Source organism: Erpetoichthys calabaricus, chromosome 10, assembly GCF_900747795.2.
Source record: "Erpetoichthys calabaricus chromosome 10, fErpCal1.3, whole genome shotgun sequence".
NCBI lineage: Eukaryota > Metazoa > Chordata > Cladistia > Polypteriformes > Polypteridae > Erpetoichthys > Erpetoichthys calabaricus.
The window spans coordinates 32,858,759-32,878,682 of record NC_041403.2 but is presented as its reverse complement, the minus strand read 5'-3'; the positions used below and the strand labels follow the sequence as shown (position 1 = coordinate 32,878,682).

Here is a 19,924-nt window from a genome sequence, read left to right as displayed (position 1 = left end):
TATATGGTCCTGTGCAACTCTCCTCGTATAACAGCCCATCTCCTGGTATCTCATCCATGCTGTTGAGACTATGCTGGTAGACACAGCAAAACTTCTTGTGTCGGCACATACGAATATGCTATCCTGGAGGAGCTCGACTAATGTGCAACCAGAATTGGCTGCAGCTACCAGCTCATGCTACCATAGTGACAAGGACACTAGCAAAACACACAACTAGAGAAGAATCAGTCAGGAAGGATAAGGAGAGGGCAATTGTCTGTGTCTACCACCTGCAAAACCATTTGTTTTTGGCAGTTGTTTTGCTGTTGCCTCTCCAGTAGAACCTACTGTCACTTTCATTTGCATCAAAGCATCACTGATGCTTCCTAACTGGATAGATTGATATCCCTGAAGTTTAACTGATTTGGTGTTAGACTGTGATACTTAAGTGTTCCCTTATTTTTTTTAGCAGTGTAAATATAATATATATAAGCTGTATGAAAAGAAAATAGTTTTTGCTTTCTTTAATATCTCTATGCAAGTATACATTGCATTACATTTCTATATGAAATGATGATTATTCCTTCCAGGTTTTAGCTCCGTTAAAATCTATGGACATTAAGTAATTCACAGCACCCATGAGTAAAGTGTAATCTGTCTAGGATATGGTTGAGCTAAGGTGTAATTCCAATACTAAATTAGTCTGTCATTAATGTACATTTCAATACAAACTTTCTGCCCAATCTAACAAGACATTTAGTAACATAGCTTCTAGGCCTTGTTAAAATGTTTTAATCACATTAAGATATAGATGTTAAATACAGATGAATGTGAAAACAACTTAAGAAAAAAACATACACTTTTTTGTTAGCAAAACTTAAAATCAATCAAAACTAAACCTTTTTAGAAAATAAAATGACAAAATCTATTTTATACAACATCCACTAATGTTAAATTTGAAGGTTAAAAACTTTTTAATGCTGCATAATATTTCACATAATAGGACAAATCTCAGAGATGATTATAAATTTATAACTCACAATTGTGAAAAAAATCTTCACAGCCTGAATAAGACTAGCAATATACATTTTTTCTTTACACAAAATCTGCCAAAGGCATAAATCTACAGGGCTATTTCTTTCTATATTTAAAAGCAAACAAAATTATGCTTAAGTTAATTTCCTTTGACTATAATTAAATTGTTTAAATGCCTTGCTCAGTGATTTTTCCTTTATATGCCATCTTCTAGCACAGGTGAGAAAATTAGATATTAACCACATTTGAATACAACTATACAAATATTTGACAATCAAAAAATACATTAAAAATATAATAATTTTAACTGAACCATAAAACACAGAGTGTCTTAATAAAAGTAAACCAAAAAAGTAGGAATATATTTTAGGATGGCAAAAAACAATTACTTTTAAAACAAATATGTACTATAAATCTTAACATTGTGATTACGCATGTTTTTATGTAGTCTGACATAATTAGTGTTCTACCAAAACTAATCTAACATAACAAGTGTTTTACCAAATTCTGTCACCCCAGATTTATTTTCCACCTTTTGCTTAAACATGCACATGGTGTATTAAGAGTGCATTCTACCAGGGCTTGACTGGTCATACTGATCGCTGCTATATCGGGCAAATATTTGTTTTTTACATTTGCATCAGTATTGGTTGGAACTGGCATCAATATTATGATGCACAAACTCTGACATAAAGCCCGTTTAATATGTTATTTTTCAAAAATACCTCTGTTTGAAAATCCACTCCTCTTGACTAATATACACAAAGCCTGTAAACAAACCGAGTACATGCTAAACAATTCTATGTACTAACCATCGAGCACATTCAACATCCCTAGGACTAACAAACACATATTATAATATTATAACAATAATAATATATAATATAATAATACAAAGATGACTGACTTACCCACTTATTCATCAATAAAAACACTATTTCCTATTTAATTAAAAACCTGAATTTTGGCAGGATGGTACAATTAAGTCAGTAGGTACCCACTAAGACAGGACATTTCCATTTATCAATATTTAGTGGGCTCTTATGTACTTCCACTTCAAAAAGCTGGGTGGGGGTGTGGCTTGGTGTTAAAATACATGAAAATTGCAGAAAATTGTGATGCCAGACCATGATATGCCGCTATGCTCCAATTCACAAAGCAAAAAAACAGAGACCTGTCAATGCAGTACACCAGATACCTTCAAGCCCTATGTGCAACACAAGCCAGGAGCATCAGCTTGTCATTATCAGTTTAAATGCTTGCACAGTTCTTTAAAGTTGTCCCCCACATATAGTACATAGAGGACGTGGACATTGTACACATTTCACAGTATTATTTGTTTTGAGCTGCTCTTATCAGTACAGTGCTTAAAACATTGAGTTCATTCCATGGGACACACAAATGTGAAGCCTGTAAACATCAGTGCTGTACCGTATGTAGCATATTAAAGGAAATCACAATTCAGTGTACAGTACTCTGCTTTTGATCTACAGTAAACCCTCCTTAAACTTTGTAATGGTACAAGATTACAGATCAAAGTGTTCCACTGAAATCTAACTGAAGAGACCACTTTTACAAGATATGTTACAGGATTAAATATTTATACACAAAATTCCTTTTATTACTATTAATTACCTATTTGAATTCAAAAGAATAAAGTTTCCCTGAAAATGTGTTTTGCAATGAGTATCAAGGCAAGTCACAAGGAAAAGCAAGAACTGATCAACAGTACGTCAGGAATGTTTTACTCATGTGCAATTGTATGTAGCATGTTCAAGAGTTGGGCGGCACTGTAGTGCAGTGGTAGCGCTGCTGCCTCACAGATAGGAGATAATGATTCACGTCTGGGATCCCCCTGCATGGAGTTTGAATGTCTTCAACAAGTCTTCATGAGTTTCCTCTGGGTGCTCATGTTTCCTCACACAGTCCAAAGACATGAAAGTGGACTGGTGATGCTAAATTGACCTTGGTGTGTTTGTGTGTGTGTTTATATGTGTTTTCACCCTACAATGAGCTGGTACCATTCCCAGGGATTGTTACTGATCAGTCTTGTATGATTTTTAATTTAAGTGTATGTTTATTTGTTAGTAATTACTGTTGTCACTATTTTGAGAAGATATGCAAAATATGTTCAAGGTATAATGAGGAACACTGAGTGTACACAGAGGTAGTTCAAATCTATAACAAACTAATACACAAATGCAAGACTTTGAATAGAACATATGCACAGTGTACACTTAATTTATATTTTCCCTAAAGAAATACTGCTGCTATGTCAAAGTGTCTGATATATGTAGGCAAAGAAGTTCCATAGTAGCTTTCACACACTGAGGTGGAATGAGCTACTGGCTAACAGTAATCCGGTAATAAATGGAAATACATCATGGAGAAGAGTGGCAAAGTTAGTCAAGAAGACCTCTACATTTGTAACCGAGTTCACTATCAGTCCAATAATACAGCTGACCTTTCTTGTGAGTTTATTTAAGGACCTGACATTCCATCAGTTGGTGTTAGTCCCCAGTACACCACAGTGTAGAACAGTACACTAGCTACTTACAGACTGGTAGAACATTCCTAGCAGCTTATTATATGCATTTAAAGTCCTGAGCCTCAGAAAGAAAAGCTAAACTGGCCCTATATGCATAGGAAATCTATGTTGCCTCTGAAATCCAGAGTGTTCTGCAGGACAACTAGATATTTTAAGATTGTATCACCTCCATATCCTCTTCCTCAGTAACTGAGCTCAGGAATACACTGTCATATTTAAAATCCACCACTGACAATGTTGGTCTTGCACTAGTGATGGGTATTGGCATTGATGTCCTGATGTGATTTCGATTCACAATGTCCCGATTCGATATTGATTTTATCTTGACTGAATTAGCAATCATATATATATATTTGAAGTGGTAGCTTTTATTAGAGATTACTTAACCATGCAGAGAACATTAATATAATATGAAAAATTTCAGCAACACTTTATTTGAAGTGTGTCTACATAGTAACTTCATAACATATACATACGCATGGAATAAAATTTAATAAGGAATACTTGATAATAATGAACAGTTAATATCAGTATTTGTAAGATGTGGAACGAAATGTTATTGCTCCAAAAAAAAAAAAAAAAAAAAAAATTCACAGTACTGCACTCATTCAAAATTCACCATAATTTAACTAACATGTATATCGCCACATCAGAGTCCACACATATTATGTGGGGCTCCATACTTTAATACAATGCAATGGCATATACTTTATTTTATAATATTATTTAAAAGATCTACTGTATATCATCTTTCAAATAATATTATAAAATAATCAAATACCGCTTCTTAAATAACAAGTATGTTATTCATTAACCAATTTGTGTGTTACAAATCTCAATGTAAGCATCCTTCAACTGAACTGTTAGCCAAATATATTCCCCTATTAGACATTTAAAATAATCTTGAAGTATTTGAAATTAAGGATACAGTGGGAAGACTGATATTTCTATAACTCTACAAGTTACACATGTCTTCGGTTGCTCATGTGTAAGACTTGTATTAATCAGTTTACAGAAATGTATCTTTACACTTCCTCCTCAGACAAACAAGAAGCCTGCTAAAATGAGGATCTACAGCGGATGCTTCTTGACAGCAGAATTGAATAAATGGAACATAAAAGAAAAAGAACCGGCCATTGTAACTGACAACACCACTAATATAATTCGTACAGTGTAGCATATGGACATATTCACGTCAGCTGTTTTGTGCACATACTCGCTTTCATATCGCAGACTGTTCTGAAATTTCCAACAATAGCCCACTTGCTTGGCCGGGTGAGGCACACTGCAAACTTTTACCACCATAGCAATACAGCTAGCCACATGCTTAAAGAGAAGCAACGTTTATTGGATTTTCCAACACACAAACTTCTGAATGATGCGGTCACATGATGAAATATGCACTGGAAAGGCTAGAAAGCTTTATGGAACAACAGCCAGTCACCTCAACAGCTCTGCATACTGTATAACTGGCATGCAGCACACTTGTCTGAAACATTGTCATTTTTAATGTAATGAAATGTGATTGTCACGCAGGAACCTGCTGCCATGGACATTCAGCTGTCTCAAGTTAGGGATACTCTCTCCGTTGACCTGAGAGATGTGGTGATGATTTGCTTAAGATCTTCATAATGCCTTGGTACAATAACTTCACTTGTTTGTTTCCTGGTTGGTATAGCATACCACAGTTCAAAAACCTGTATCATTTGTAGAAAGCATTCGTTTTCAACAATGGTGTAGGACTCATATCTTTACTGATAAAAACTGCTATAGATTCTCATTTTTTGAGCATAAGGTGAATTAAACAGAAACTTACAGCTACCCCCAGTCTGTAGTGCAATTGTTTAGGCTCTACTTGTTTCGCTGTTGACTTAGATTACATTTATGGGTCACATCGGGTTACATGATTTCTCCAATTTGTTGTGCTATAACAATACTTTACTTCTGAGCTGTACAGCTTATACATGGCTTTACTTTTATTCCGTTTTTCTTTACCAACATACTGTTTGCATCCATAGGAAGTCCACATATTGGATTTAAGTTTTGAAGGCACTGATTAGTTAGTAAAGTGCTTTTTCTGTAGAAAGCCTTAACAGGGCCATTAGTGACATCTACTGGATGCAAAAATATATATATAGTAATTGAGCAGAATGGAGATTCACAAGATCGATTTTGAGATTTTTGAGAATCAATATCAAATTGTCAGTCAGTTAGACAGTCAGTCAGTCATTATCCAACCCGCTATATCCTAACTACAGGGTCACGGGGGTCTGCTGGAGCCAATCCCAGCCAACACAGGGTGCAAGGCAGGAACAAATCCCCGGGCAGGGTGCCAGCCCACCGAAGGGCACACACATACACACACACACCAAACACACACTAAGGACAATTTAGGATTGCCAATGCACCTAACCTGCATGTCTTTGGACTGTGGGAGGAAACCGGAGCACCCGGAGGAAACCCACGCAGACATGGGGAGAACATGCAAACTCCACGCAGGGAGGACCCAGGAAGCGAACCCAGGTCTCCTTACTGCTAGGCAGCAGCGCTACCACTGCACCGCCAAATATCAAATTGTTTAAACAAAAAATAATGGTTAATCAGAAAATCAATATTTTTACCCAGGTCTACCTATCACCACAAAATAGAATCCTGAAACAACTTCACATTTTTTGTCTTCATTACTGAAATGTGGAAGTTAGTTGAGAACTTTCACAGGACACAAAACTTGCAGCTGACCTTCAAATTGACATGTGTAGAGCATGAAAAGAAAGGGAGACCTGACAAGTTCTTATGGTGTCTGCACTGCTGCCCTGACACTGAGCCTTTGAGCCACATCTGTAACTGTAAGTTGTATGTTCCATGTTACTATGTGTGTACCTAACCATCTAATTTTGAGCTCATTTCCCAACCAGAGAGGCTAGACAGCATATAAGACAGAAGAGAAATTAAACTTCAATGATAGAGGAAACCGAGATAGAGGCAGTTACTGGCATGAAACTGTAAATCGACTCCTTGATTTTGCTGCACTTTTGTTGATTACAACATCTGATGCAACTCTGGGATATTTTCTTAAGTGAAATACCTCTGTGCATGACACGCCGTGAGTGCATATGATCCAAGGCACTACAAAGCTGAACAAAGTATTTCCATACTGTCCTTTCAGGAATCAACCTCTTCTGTTTCTTAAAATGCTGTTCAAAGAAAACAACAATATTATTGTCATAACGTGTTGCATATACAACATTATGCATGATTTTTTATAATGAAGTCTTAAACAAAAAATGAAATAAACAAAATGCAACACAGACTACAGACCAGCATTTACATGTATCCATTTCACACTACTAAATTGTTGTCTATATACAATATTTTATTGTCTTTATCAAAATGATGATAATGTATTGCTGTGAAAGTTAAAAGATTTCCATCTACCACAATATGCCTTTAACACATTTTAATAGATATGTTAATCTAAGCACAGCAGACGGCATCTGTGGCAAATTCTACACCATCCAACCTATCTGTGCCAAATTTTGCAGACACTCCCCATTTGTCCAGGGGAGGACAATAAGATATGTTTTGTTCAGAATATTTTCTCCTTAGGGAAGTCTATTTAGTGACTGCACCAGTCCTTTTTTTAGGGAAGTGTCCCAAGGGGGCATTATTATGACTTGGTACAGGTATTAAAAATTTGGTTTGGTTTATCCCCCTAGGGAATTTATTTAATATCACTTTGGCACTTTATTCAACCATCTAAGCAATTAACTGTGATTTGATACATTTACTCTTATCAGAAATAACAAGCAATTTCCCAAGTACTGTATATATATTTTACACTTAACAGTCCTAGGTAAGGGGGTGGATATTTTTTATGTAAAAGAACTCACACTAGTGAGAAGCAAACAGTCAAAAGCATCATTTATTATTGTATACATGTATTGCTGTATCTGATTGCATAATGTAAATTGACCATAAAAAAAGATACTAAAAACAAAACAAATATAATAGAGACACTGAAAATTACTAGAGCTAAATATGAACCAGCAAACTTTCAAAGACAAACACTGCTACAGTTTTATTGTTCTTCATTTTTGACCAGATGAGATGAGCAAAGTACAAATCTCATTTTAGTATCACCTGAGCACATCACCAAATGCCCTTTGGAAACTAGAAAACTAAACCTAACCATTTTGTTCTTGACTCAGATGAACAATATCACTTTATTTAAAAAATTCTCATTTTCCAGAATGGATATAGGGGTGTGGGGGAAGAATATCTGTATTAATTGACAGATTTTTTTAATGATTTTTGCAGTTACTGTTTTTTAGCTTGTGCATGCACCACCTTAATGAAATTATCAGCAGGCTCTGGCTAAAGAGTTGGCTTGAACAAGGGGAGTGGGTTGGCACTTGGAGGTCGTTGGGAGAAAAAAGTTTATCTTGAGAAAGGTCTTTGTTAGATAGAGACTGAATGGAAGAACACAAGTGCTTGATGGAGAAGTGCCAGACAGTGTGATGATGGGAAGGGCAGCATTGGCTGTGCTGATGAACTATAGCAGGAGAATGTCAGAGGGCTGCGAGAAGGTTCTGGGTTATGGCCATCATCCTGTTCACTGAGCAGATGGGATAGAGAGAGAGAGAGAGAGAGAGCGAGAGAGAAAGAGGGAGAGACAGAGAGAGACCATGGGAACAAGCAGAAGTAGGGTGGCAAGATGCAACAACATCCAGGGAAGCGAGTGGCACCCAAGGAGCTGCAGTAACAGGCAGAGCTGGCAGCTCCGTGAAATGCACGTGCCAACACAGGTAGCAGTTCAGATCTGTAGTGACCAACTGAGGAACAATTGATGCTGTTTTGAAGGCAAAGGGTGGTCACACCAAATGTTGATTTGATTTAGATTTCTCTTTTGTTCATTCACTGCATTTTGTTGATTGATGAAAATAAATGATTAACACTTCCATTTTTGAAAGCATTCTGTTTACAGAATGTTTTCACACCTGCCAAAAACTTTTGCACAGTACTATAATATATATATATATATATATATATATATATATATATATATATATATTTATATATATATATATATATATATATATATATATATATATATATATATATATATATATATTTTATATATATATATATATATTATATATATATATATATATATATATATATATATATATTTATATATATATATATATATATATATATACACACATACAATCATATGAAAAAGTTTGGGAACCCCTCTCAGCCTGCATAATAATTTACTCTCAACAAAAAAAGATAACAATGGTATGTCTTTCATTTCCTAGGAACATCTGAGTACTGGGGTGTTTTCTGAACAAAGATTTTTAATGAAACGGTATTTAGTTGTATGAAATTAAATCAAATGTGAAAAACTGGCTGTGAAAATATTTGGGTACCCTTGGAATTTTGCTGATTTGAATGCATATAACTGCTCAATGCTGAGTACTTGCAACACCAAACTGGTTGGATTAGCTCGTTAAGCCTTGAACTTCATAGACAGGTGTGTCCGATCATGAGAAAGGGTATTTAAGGTGGTCAATTGCAAGTTGTGCTTCCCTTTGACTCTCCTCTGAAGAGTGACAGCATGGGATCCTCAAAGCAACTCAAAATATCTCTAAATATCTGAAAACAAAGATTGTTCAGTATCATGGTTTAGGGGAAGGCTACAAAAAGCTATCTCAGAGGTTTAAACAGTCAGTTTCAACTGTAAGGAATTTAATCAGGAAATGGAAGGCCACAGGCACAGTTGCTGTTAAACCCAGGTCTGGCAGGTCAAGAAAAATACAGGAGCTGCATATGCATGGGATTTTGAAAATGTTTACAGACAACCCACAGATCACCTCCAAAGATCTGCAAGAACATCTTGCTGCAGATGGTGTATCTGTACATCGTTCTACAATTCGTTTGTTGTATCGAGGTTATTATAGTTAACGAAAACTAAAATCAAAACTGAAACTATTATTAAAAAAACATTTTCGTAAACTGAAATAAAATAATTAACAAAACCAAAATGAAAAACTAAAACTAAATGAAACTATTAAAGTAGCTGGAAAGACTGAAATAAAATAATAATTTACTAAAATATTTTTAGTTTTTGAATGAATACTCTTGCCGTTAGTCTTTAACCCTTGTAAGTTTTAATTGTAAAACAGAAAGTCATCCATCACGAGCCGCCTGCACATATTCATCCAGTGAACGGCGGCTGGTGACGGAGGACGGGTGTTCCCACAGCATTTGCGGTGACAGAGCAAGCTGAATGCGAGTGCGTAAAGTGTGTAAAATAGAAAGCGATTTACGTGCTGCCTTTCTTTGTGCTTGTTGTATATCAAGATGCAATTCAAACGGCTGAAATCAAAAAGTGCTGGTCAACAAAAAGTTTACCATATGGACAGAAAAATCATGAGTTTATTTCTCAGGTGACTGCTTTTTGTTGACAGCAACTCAACTGCCACTTTGCACAGGAGAAATTGGTTTTACTTTCTCCTTATACGAAGTATAGAGAAAGTATAGTAATCATGAAAAAATTTGACCTCGATATTTTGATGAATCTTGACGTCATAGACCTCCCAGAGTCCAAAAATACTGTTTTTTGGAATTGTGTGTGTCTGTAAACACGATAACTCAAAAATGCAACTAGATAGATGGATGAAATTTGGCATGTGGTTGTTACACCACAATTGTAGATCTGTATTAACTTTTGGGCCAAATCCATCACCCGGAAGTGGTACTTTACCTGAACACATACTCAATTTTTTTTTTTTTATTCATGCAGTTGCAGAATCCGATTTATTCAACTTTACTTTTATAATAATTGTTCAACATATTATTAATTCGATTTGATGGTTCCTTAATGTACATAATATAATCATTGTCTTGTGGTTTACTCCTCAAATATCCATCCCCATATCTCAGTATACAAGAAAGTCTAGGGGAGACCACTTCTGCTTTTTGAAAATAAAACAGCACTGATCGAGAGACTGACTAGGTCATCATACAAGATCAGCATATTGTTGCTGACCAGTCACTTTTGCTTCAAAAAATGTTTTACAATGAAGCAACACAAACAAAGGTAGGTAGGCGAAGAGAGTCTGCCAAGTGATGAAAAACTAAACATACTAATGGGTTTTTCTATTTCTTCTATATTTATTAATTTATCTTTTTTTAGTTCATATTCACAACTCAAAACACCTGCTATTGCTACATGCTTGTTTTTCTTTGTTTCCCTCAATACAGCTAGGTGGGGTCTGCACACTGATTCAAGTCTAAGAGCCCTGTTCTTCCTAAGCCCCCGTGATTTTCATGAGAAAATATTTAAAAAATTATAGAATTGTGTAAAATTGTTCATATTCAGTATCTAGTTTTGATTATGCTTGTTTTTATCAGACAAAAACAAAACCAGATAGTAAACCATGTAGTGTAGTTAGCTTCCACTAACGTTAAACTTATATCCAAATCTGTTAAGTGTACAGTTCTGTCTGATTGTGACACAAAACTAAACTCCGTAGGAGCTCCATGCCATAATTAAAACTAAAACTGAAACTAATATATATAAAAAGAAAATAGAAATGTCTTTGTGAAATAAAAACTAAACTAAAACTAAAAATACACGATGAAGGAAAACTAAAACTAAACTGAATTTCCAAGTAAGGTCAGAAAAAATATAGAAATAAAAACTAATATAAAAAGGCAAAACTATAATAACCTTGTGTTTTATGCAAATGCTCATTTAGACAAGTCAGATTCATTTTGGAACAAAGTGCTTTGGACTGATGAGACAGAAATTTAGTTATTTGGTCATAACAAAAAGCGCTTTGCATGGCGAAAGAAGAACACCGCATTCCAAGAAAAAATCCTGCTACCTACTGCCAAATTTGGTGGAGGTTCCATCATGCTGTGGGGCTGTGTGGCTAGTTCAGGGACTGGGGCCCTTGTTAAAGTTGAGGGTCGGGTGAATCCAACCCAGTATCAACAAATTCTTCAGGATAATGTTCAAGCATCAGTCACAAAGCTGAAGTTACGCAGGGGTTGGATATTCCAACAAGACAACGACCCAAAACACAGTTCGAAATTTATAAAGGGGAGAAGTACAATGTTCTGGAATGGCCATCACAGTCCCCTGACGAGAATATCATCGAAAATCTATAGGATGATTTGAAGCAGGCTGCCCATGCTCGGCAGCCATCAAATTTAACTAAACTGAACTATCAAAACCAGAAAACAATTATGACAATTTATGAAGAACAATATAATGTTTTATGACCTTGTGGGGGTAAAAGACAAACAAAAAATTAAACAGAGCCTAATTTATATACAATAGGAAAAGATTCCCTTGCCAAAAACAAAACAACCCAAGCAAGGGTATAAAGAAGAATACTGACCCACCTTTATCATTCGTGAAAGATCTCCAGCATCTGCCAACTCCAACACTATATTTAGTTCATTTTCTTCAATAAATGAAGCATAATATTTAATTACATTGGGATGGTTAAGTTGCTGAAATAAAAAAGAAAGAATAATATTTGAAAAATACAAATGGAAACAAAATTGTTATTCTATTTAAGCAAAAATTGACAGGCAATGTACATTTTTCACATAAATGGGTTTTTGCATTGCATCTTGCACAAGACTTAAAACAGATTTGCAAGTTGTTGTAAATGCTTAAAAGCTAAATGTAGATTTTAAGTAAGCTACTTTCATAAGTAATATAAGCACTATAAGTAAATAGCAGCACATCTTGAGGAATTTAATTTTCTTTGAATTAACTGGAGAAATTGAGACTAAAATAACAACAAATACAACTGTAGCTTTGCAATAAGAAGTCTGTAGTGAAGTGCAGTTTTAAATAAATGATCGGTTTCTGGAGCTCTGGAGTTAATTGGGGTGCTTGGCTGATCGCGTATTCACGTGCAAATGCAAGCGTATCTGTCAGGTGTTTCATTCACACCTCGGAGTTACGCAGAGGACTGCATCTGCACCCAAATGAACACAAATGACCCAAAGGGTGCCTGCATTATAGAGATTATAGGAGAAAATGATTGAGAGGATTAAAGAAAAGAGCAGATAACAGAATCGAGGTGCCCTTGGTGGGGGGATTTTGGTTAGAGAGAGAGAGAGAAAGAGAGATAGAGTAAGGACAGTGAGTAGCCCATGTCAATTAAAATGGAAGCAGGTGGTCAGGATTATGCACCTAACGAAGTGAATGGCAGGCCTGCACTTGAGTGTGGGGCTGGAGAAGGGGTGCTCCTACTGAGCAATGATGAGGTGCAGGAGTGACCCCGTTGTGCGGCATCTCACTTCTGACTGGCTGAGGGAGACATACGTGGGGTTCCAAGGAGTGTCATAAAGGCACCGATGGATTGCAGTAGGAATCCAAACCTGGGATTTAGTGGATGATGCCATGTTGGCGGGTATCTCATCATGCTGCAAAGTCCTGAGGAGATAAATTGAGGAGACGCCAGATTTTTGATTAAGGCATCGGAGCTCATGTCTGTTTTAAAGGAAGAAACCGGCCTGAGATTTTAACTGTGTTGTATTGCATTTATTTATTGTTTTTAACCTTCACTTTTAGGCACCTGATTTTATTAGATTATTATGGAATATTTTTATGTACTGTAATTTTTGAACACTTCTCTGGTTTTAATGAAACACTTTTGGAACAACCACTTGCTGACTGCATGTGTTCTAATTTGCCCAGCTCATCTGAGTTCATGATTATTGATGGTTCCAGGTTCAAGAGACTTCCAGAAGTAATCAGGGAGTGTACAGCCAACCCGGACCATCACAAGCTTCAAACAAATTTTCATTTGGGCTGCAAAACTGAAGAAAACCAAATTGTAAGAAATCAACTTGACTGATAATCACTAGCCTAAAAATCAGTGTATAAAAAAACAACTTAAACTTAGTGCATTAAAACAATTAAACAACATTCTAATGTCCTCTGATTAAGGAAATTCAACAATAATGTTATAATCACATATGTTGCCCTGCAGTACTCTGACTTTTTCTGTTTAGCTTTACATGCTTCTGCTGTGAATTATCATTAGGAAATATAACATTCTTTCTGACTAATATGCAGATGATACCCAAGTATACCTTTCTTTCAAGCTAAACAGAGGTTTCTCTGATAGTGTCCTAAATTATGTCAGAGTGGATAGATGAGAACTGCCATTTCTGAATATTGAGAAAAACCGAGATGTTACTTATTAGTGGGAACGATGCAGACTGCAACAATATTCTTTCACTTGTGGTAGACGATCAGGGACCTTGCCCTACCAGGACGCCTGGATCAGGGAAGGACCGGGAAAGGGGCAATGTTTCCCCTAGGCCCAAGAGGGCTGCCTCCCTAATTTCCATCAAGGGCCTGGATGGTTCCTGAGCCCTGGAGGACAGCACTTCCGCCACACTTGTTCAACAACCACCTCTTCTAGTCCCAATAAATGTGAAAAATTTCAAAGCTGTTAAGATACCTTTAAACTGATTTAAAATACAGCCAAAACACTACTACTGTTGCTAATGGCTATCACTGCTTAAAATGAGTGATTTTAAATTTATTATTCACATTTGACTGCAAAGCCCTTATTTCAGCAGCCATTCCTTCCGCGTCATAATAGTAAACTCCCTTAGCTTATCCTTAATTAATCACGTTTAAATGCTAATTGGTTATTAGAGAAAATCTTCCAATTGGATTAGCAATGCTGAAACCTGTTATTCTGTTCATTTGGGATACAAGATACTGGCATTCCTAAACTTTAGTTCTGGGTTCAAAAATTACCAAAACAAAATAGCTTTCTTAATAAAAAAATTAGTACTTTTGTTTTTTTTTTTTTACAAAATGGAGGTTATTCCATTTGACTAGTTGCCAACAAAATGAAGATTTTGTAAAAATGTGGCTATTACTGTCTTGAGAGAAGGCAGACTGGATTTAACCAGATAAGAAAAAACAAGGTTACACAACTACTAAATACATCAGAGTCTGCAATTTCAAAATTAAATGCCTTAAAGCAGGGGTCCCCAACTCCAGTCCTGGAGGGCCCCAATGGTTGCAGGTTTTCATTCTAACCCTTTTCTTAATGAGTGCACTGTTTTTGCTGCTAATTAACCTCTCGAATTAAATTTAATTGACTTGTTTTTTAAGATTTGTTCCAACAAATTTCATCCATTGTTCTACTGAATTGCTATATTTTGTTCCTTAAATGGCACAGAAATGAAATGTGAAGTGAGTGAGCCAACAGAAGACCAACTAAATCAGGGCCTCAAACTCTAAGCAAATGGTTGGAGTGAAATTGGTTAATTAGGTGCTAATTCCTGTTGGTAATTAAACTCATTCTTTAATTCCATGGTTTGCTTCTGCTCTTATTGTGCAATAGCATATATTTCCAAAATTGTTGATTTTCTCTTTCTATAAGCACTGTTAAACTGTTCTGGGGAACTGAGCAGATCAGCATTCCTGAGACCATCACCTTTCTTTATTTTCAGATATTGTTTGCTGGCCATGTTTTGTATCTCATTATTGTTTAGCTGCTAATTAAGGAAAAAGAAACAATTAAGAGGTCTGAGTCTTCATTAGCAAGTCAAATAAAATTAATTCAAAATAAGTTAAATAGGAGCAAAAACAGGTCACTAATTAAAAAAAAGGGTTCGAATGAAAACCTGCAGCCACTGGGGCCCTCCAGGACTGGAGTTAGGGACCCCTGCCTTAAAGGTTCTCAGCTGGCTTCTTCACTAAATACCAGTGTCATCTGCAACAGAGAAAAGATGACTCCAGGATGCTGGCCATATTGCATTTTGCCAGTCATCTTCCATTCAATTTCTGTATTCTTTGACCCATTTTAAACTTTTCTTTTTATTTTCCAGTTTCAGACATGGCTTTTTATTTGAAACTGCCTCTAAGACCAGCATCCTACAATAATCTTTTCTCATGCTGCCCCAAAGGCATACAAATTTGAGTTTCACCAGAGGAATGGCGACACTCAGCGTTTTTGGAGAACATGTGGCCCCGGAAGGTGGCCTTTCTCCAGCAGCTTCCTGACTGGGAAATGAAAAACCACCCATCCCTGCTGGGTCAACAATCCTTTCACAGCCAAAAGATCCTCCATCTTTCACACAAAATAAATTGAAATTTCTAACAATAAATCTCTCTGAAAAAACAAAGTGCTGATAAAGGCACAAAATAAATGCTTAGTTCTATATAATTTACTTGCATTTGAAATGGCTATATATAGTGGGGCAAAAAAGTATTTAGTCAGCCACCAATTGTGCAAGTTCTCCCACTCAAAAAGATGAGAGAGGCCTGTAATTTTCATCATAGGTATACCTCAACTATGAGAGACAAAATGAGGAAAAAAAATCCAGAAAATCACATTGTCTGATTTTTGAAGAATTTATTTGCAAATTATGGTGGGAAAAAAAGTATTTGGTCAATAACAAAAGTTCATCTCAATACTTTGTTATATACCCTTTGTTGGCAATGACAGAGGTCAAACGTTTTCTGTAAGTCTTCACAAGGTTTTCACACACTGTTGCTGGTATTTTGGCCCATTCCTCCATGCAGATCTCCTCTAGAGCAGTGATGTTTTGGGGCTGTCGCTGGGCAACACGGACTTTGAACTCCCTCCAAAGATTTTCTATGGGGTTGAGATGTGGAGACTGACTAGGCCACTCCATGACCTTGAAATGCTTCTTAAGAAGCCACTCCTTCGTTACCCAGGTGGTGTGTTTGGGATCACTGTCATGCTGAAAGACCCAGCCACGTTTCATCTTCAACGCCCTTGCTGATGGAAGGAGGTTTTCACTCAAAATCCGACGATACATGGCCCCATTCATTCTTTCCTTTACACGGATCAGTCCTCCTGGTCCCTTTGCAGAAAAACAGCCCCAAAGCATGATGCTTCCACCCCCATGCTTTACAGTAGGTATGTGTTCTTTGGATGCAACTCAGCATTCTTTCTCCTCCAAACACAACAAGTACAGTTTTTCATCTGACCATATGACATTCTCCCAATCCTCTTCTGGATCATCCAAATGCTCTCTAGTAAACTTCAGACAGGCCTGCACATGTACTGGCTTAAGCAGGGGGACACGTCTGGCACTGCAGGATTTGAGTCCCTGGCAGCGTAGTGTGTTATTGATGGTAGCCTTTGTTACTTTGGTCCCAGCTCTCTGCAGGTCATTCACTAGGTCCCCCCGTGTGGTTCTGGGATTTTTGTGATCATTTTCACCCCCACGGGGTGAGATCTTGCGTGGAGCCCCAGATCGAGGGAGATTATCAGTGGTCTTGTATGTCTTCCATTTTCTAATAATTGCTCCCACAGTTGATTTCTTCACACCAAGTTGCTTACCTATTGCAGATTCAGTCTTCCCAGCCTGGTGCAGGTCTACAATTTTGTTTTTGGTGTCCTTTGACAGCTCTTTGGTCTTGGCCATAGTGGAGTTTGGAGTGTGACTGTTTGAGGTTGTGGACAGGTGTCTTTTATATTGATAACGAGTTCAAACAGGTGCCATTAATACAGGTAACGAGTGGAGGACAGAGGAGCCTCTTAAAGAAGAAGTTATAGGTCTGTGACAGCCAGAAATCTTGCTTGTTTGTAGGTGACCAAATACTTATCTTCCACCATAATTTGCAAATAAATTCTTTAAAAATCAGACAATGTGATTTTCTGGATTTTTTTTTCTCATTTTGTCTCATAGTTGAGGTATACCTATGATGAAAATTACAGGCCTCTCTCATCTTTTTAAGTGGGAGAACTTGCACAATTGGTGGCTGACTAAATACTTTTTTGCCCCACTGTACTTTCATCTTATGACTGATTAAAAAACGTCAAGACACCTATTTGAATGGTGGATAATACCATCAATCAACATATGTAGCTTTCCTTTGGACAACAGAGCCATACCAACAATGTGCCAGTGTTCTGCCAGTGTTCATGAACACACAGACAAGGACTATATATTGTTGAATAGTATAGATTGTTTTTTTGTGCAGAATTTGAAACTTCTTTCTATATCAAACCAATCTTAGATAAACAAATCTTAAGCAATCCAGTGCCAGACAAAAAGGTGTAACGGTTGTCTTGGATATGTGTGGGTGTCACTGGGGTTTGCACCTTTCCTCATTTCTGTTAAGGGTGGAAGGGCTGAATGTGTAAGGCCGACCAATGGCACAAGGGGAGAGGAGCACATAACTCTGAGGGCCACACAAACTGTACGAGGAGGAGCCAACCTTATGTAAATGTGTGGTGGGAGAAATGTGGAGGAAGAGAAGAGAGCGCCAGACCAAAAGGAGAAGCAGATGACATAAAAGAAAAAGGCAAGAGGGAAAGCTATTCAACCCACATGGAAAAAGTCAGGTGAACCTGTGTTCATTTCTGGACAAATCATTTTCATTTTCTTGTGAATAAAGGAGAGGACCTGACGGACCAGCACAAGGGACTGTTTAGTAGTACGTTTCCCTGAACAGAAGGTATGGTTCGATGCATCCCTCCCCCACAATAGACTATAGATGTTCATCTCTAACAGTGAATATTTAAAGGACTTTGATTGCATTATCTGCGGTGGGTTGGCACCCTGCCCAGGATTGGTTCCCTGCCTTGTGCCCTGTGTTGGCTGGGATTGGCTCCAGCAGACCCCCGTGACCCTGTGTTTGGATTCAGCGGGTTGGAAAATGGATGGATGGATGGATGATTGCATTATTTTTTTTTCTTTTCTCTTTCCCACTAGGGGGCTCTGCCCCCTGCTCGCTTCGCTCGCCAACCCCTGGTGTTGGGAAATACAAAGAGCGTGATGTATGAATGAGATATAGCATAGTGTGAAGGTGTAGATGACGCAGATAGGAAGCAAACAATAAAGTGTTTGGCACAGTGTAAAGGTTTATTGGAAAATTTCTTTGTAAATAACATTAGTAGTAAAGATGGTGTCTTGTCCTTGAATGAGTTTTCCTTGGCATGGAGCATTTATGACCTTAACTTTAACGTCAGATAAATGTCGAACTTGTGAGAAGGCCACATAAAGTTGTCCATGTCCAATAACGGGCTCAGATAGGTAGATGCCAACCTTGTCCATGGTTTGTACTTGTGATTTGTTGATGGTCATGGCAAAGGCAGGTTTAATGGGGAATTGTTTCCGTTTAAGTGTAAAAGGTAGTTCCAGGTCAGAACTTGTAAGGTAAATTCTAGGAATTAGAACAGTATTGTTAGCATGTGATCCTGTAAGAACTGTTGCTTGAATAACATTGTGTGTCATGGTGTAGACGACTAAACGTGTACCATTGCATAAATTCTGTTTAGTGTTAAGGTTTCTTAATAGCATGATTATTGTTCCGTTTTTAAGGCTAAGACTGTGTTGTGGTAATCCGGCTGGGTTAATAGTGTTCAAATATTCTAAGGGGAAATTAAGATGGTCATTGTCGTAATCAGAGTCAACTTTGTCAGAGCTTAGAAAGAGGTGTGCCTCTCCAGGAAGTAATGAAATGACCTGGTTATTAATGTGATCAACATTAATATTTTTTGGACATAATATAGTTCGTTGTGTTAAAAGGGGTATTTGGTCTAATGAGAACGCTGTTCCAAATATCTCCGTAAGTAAGTCGTCGCAGATAAAGGGTTGAGGAAATGTAATAATATCTGGGTGAAGTCCATCTGTATTGGTGAGTGTACCATGTCCTAGTTGTAATAACCAATTGTTATATTCGGGATCTGAACATCGCATGTTTTGTACCAAGTGTATCTTTTGAAAGCAATGCCAATTGTCCGTGTAACATTTTTTGTTCCGCGGTTTTAGAAGCGCGTTGTAGGCGCCGACGTGAATTTTTTTTTTTGATGCAGGTTCGTGTTTGTGGTCCCGTTACTCGAGCCATCTAGTTTTGTACCCGTGATCGTGAGTTGATGACTTGTTTGATCTTTATCGTTAGGAATATGGATAAGTAATAAGGAGGATCGCACTCACTGTTAATATGCGGACTGTTCGTTTCTTCGTATTATCAGCAATCAGGTCTCACGCCTGTATATGTATTGTAGTTCGGTCTCTTGTTGTTTATGTATGACGTCATTGCGTATTTTAAGGTGGACTGAACAATAGCTGAGCGCATGGCATGTGGAGCAATAGCTAAGCACTGTCTAAAATGCACTCCTAATAAAAGTACCTTTCCTCCAAAGGGAATATTATTATTCATCAACGCAATGCCAATTGTCCACGTATTTTAAGGTGGACTGAATAATAGCTGAGCGCATTGCATGTGGAGCAATAGTTAAGCACTGTCTAAAATCTCCTCCAAAGGGAATATTATTATTCATCAACGTTTGTAGAAGTTTATCAATGGTGTTGAGTAAGGGA

The 19,924-nt window shown here is 37.1% G+C and overlaps 1 protein-coding gene across 2 annotated transcripts in view; it reads right to left on the bottom strand.

The window, feature by feature from the left end:
- nek7 (NIMA-related kinase 7) overlaps positions 1 to 19,924 on the bottom strand; it is a 239,614-nt gene that overhangs the window by 70,024 nt on the left and 149,666 nt on the right. For both annotated transcript variants that reach the window (XM_028811046.2, XM_028811047.2), the window contains exons 5-6: positions 11,981 to 12,091; positions 6,648 to 6,756 (exon numbers count right to left, since the gene is read on the bottom strand). In XM_028811046.2, coding sequence (XP_028666879.1) covers positions 6,648 to 6,756; positions 11,981 to 12,091 — 220 coding nt within the window. The remainder of the gene's footprint in view (positions 1 to 6,647; positions 6,757 to 11,980; positions 12,092 to 19,924) is intronic.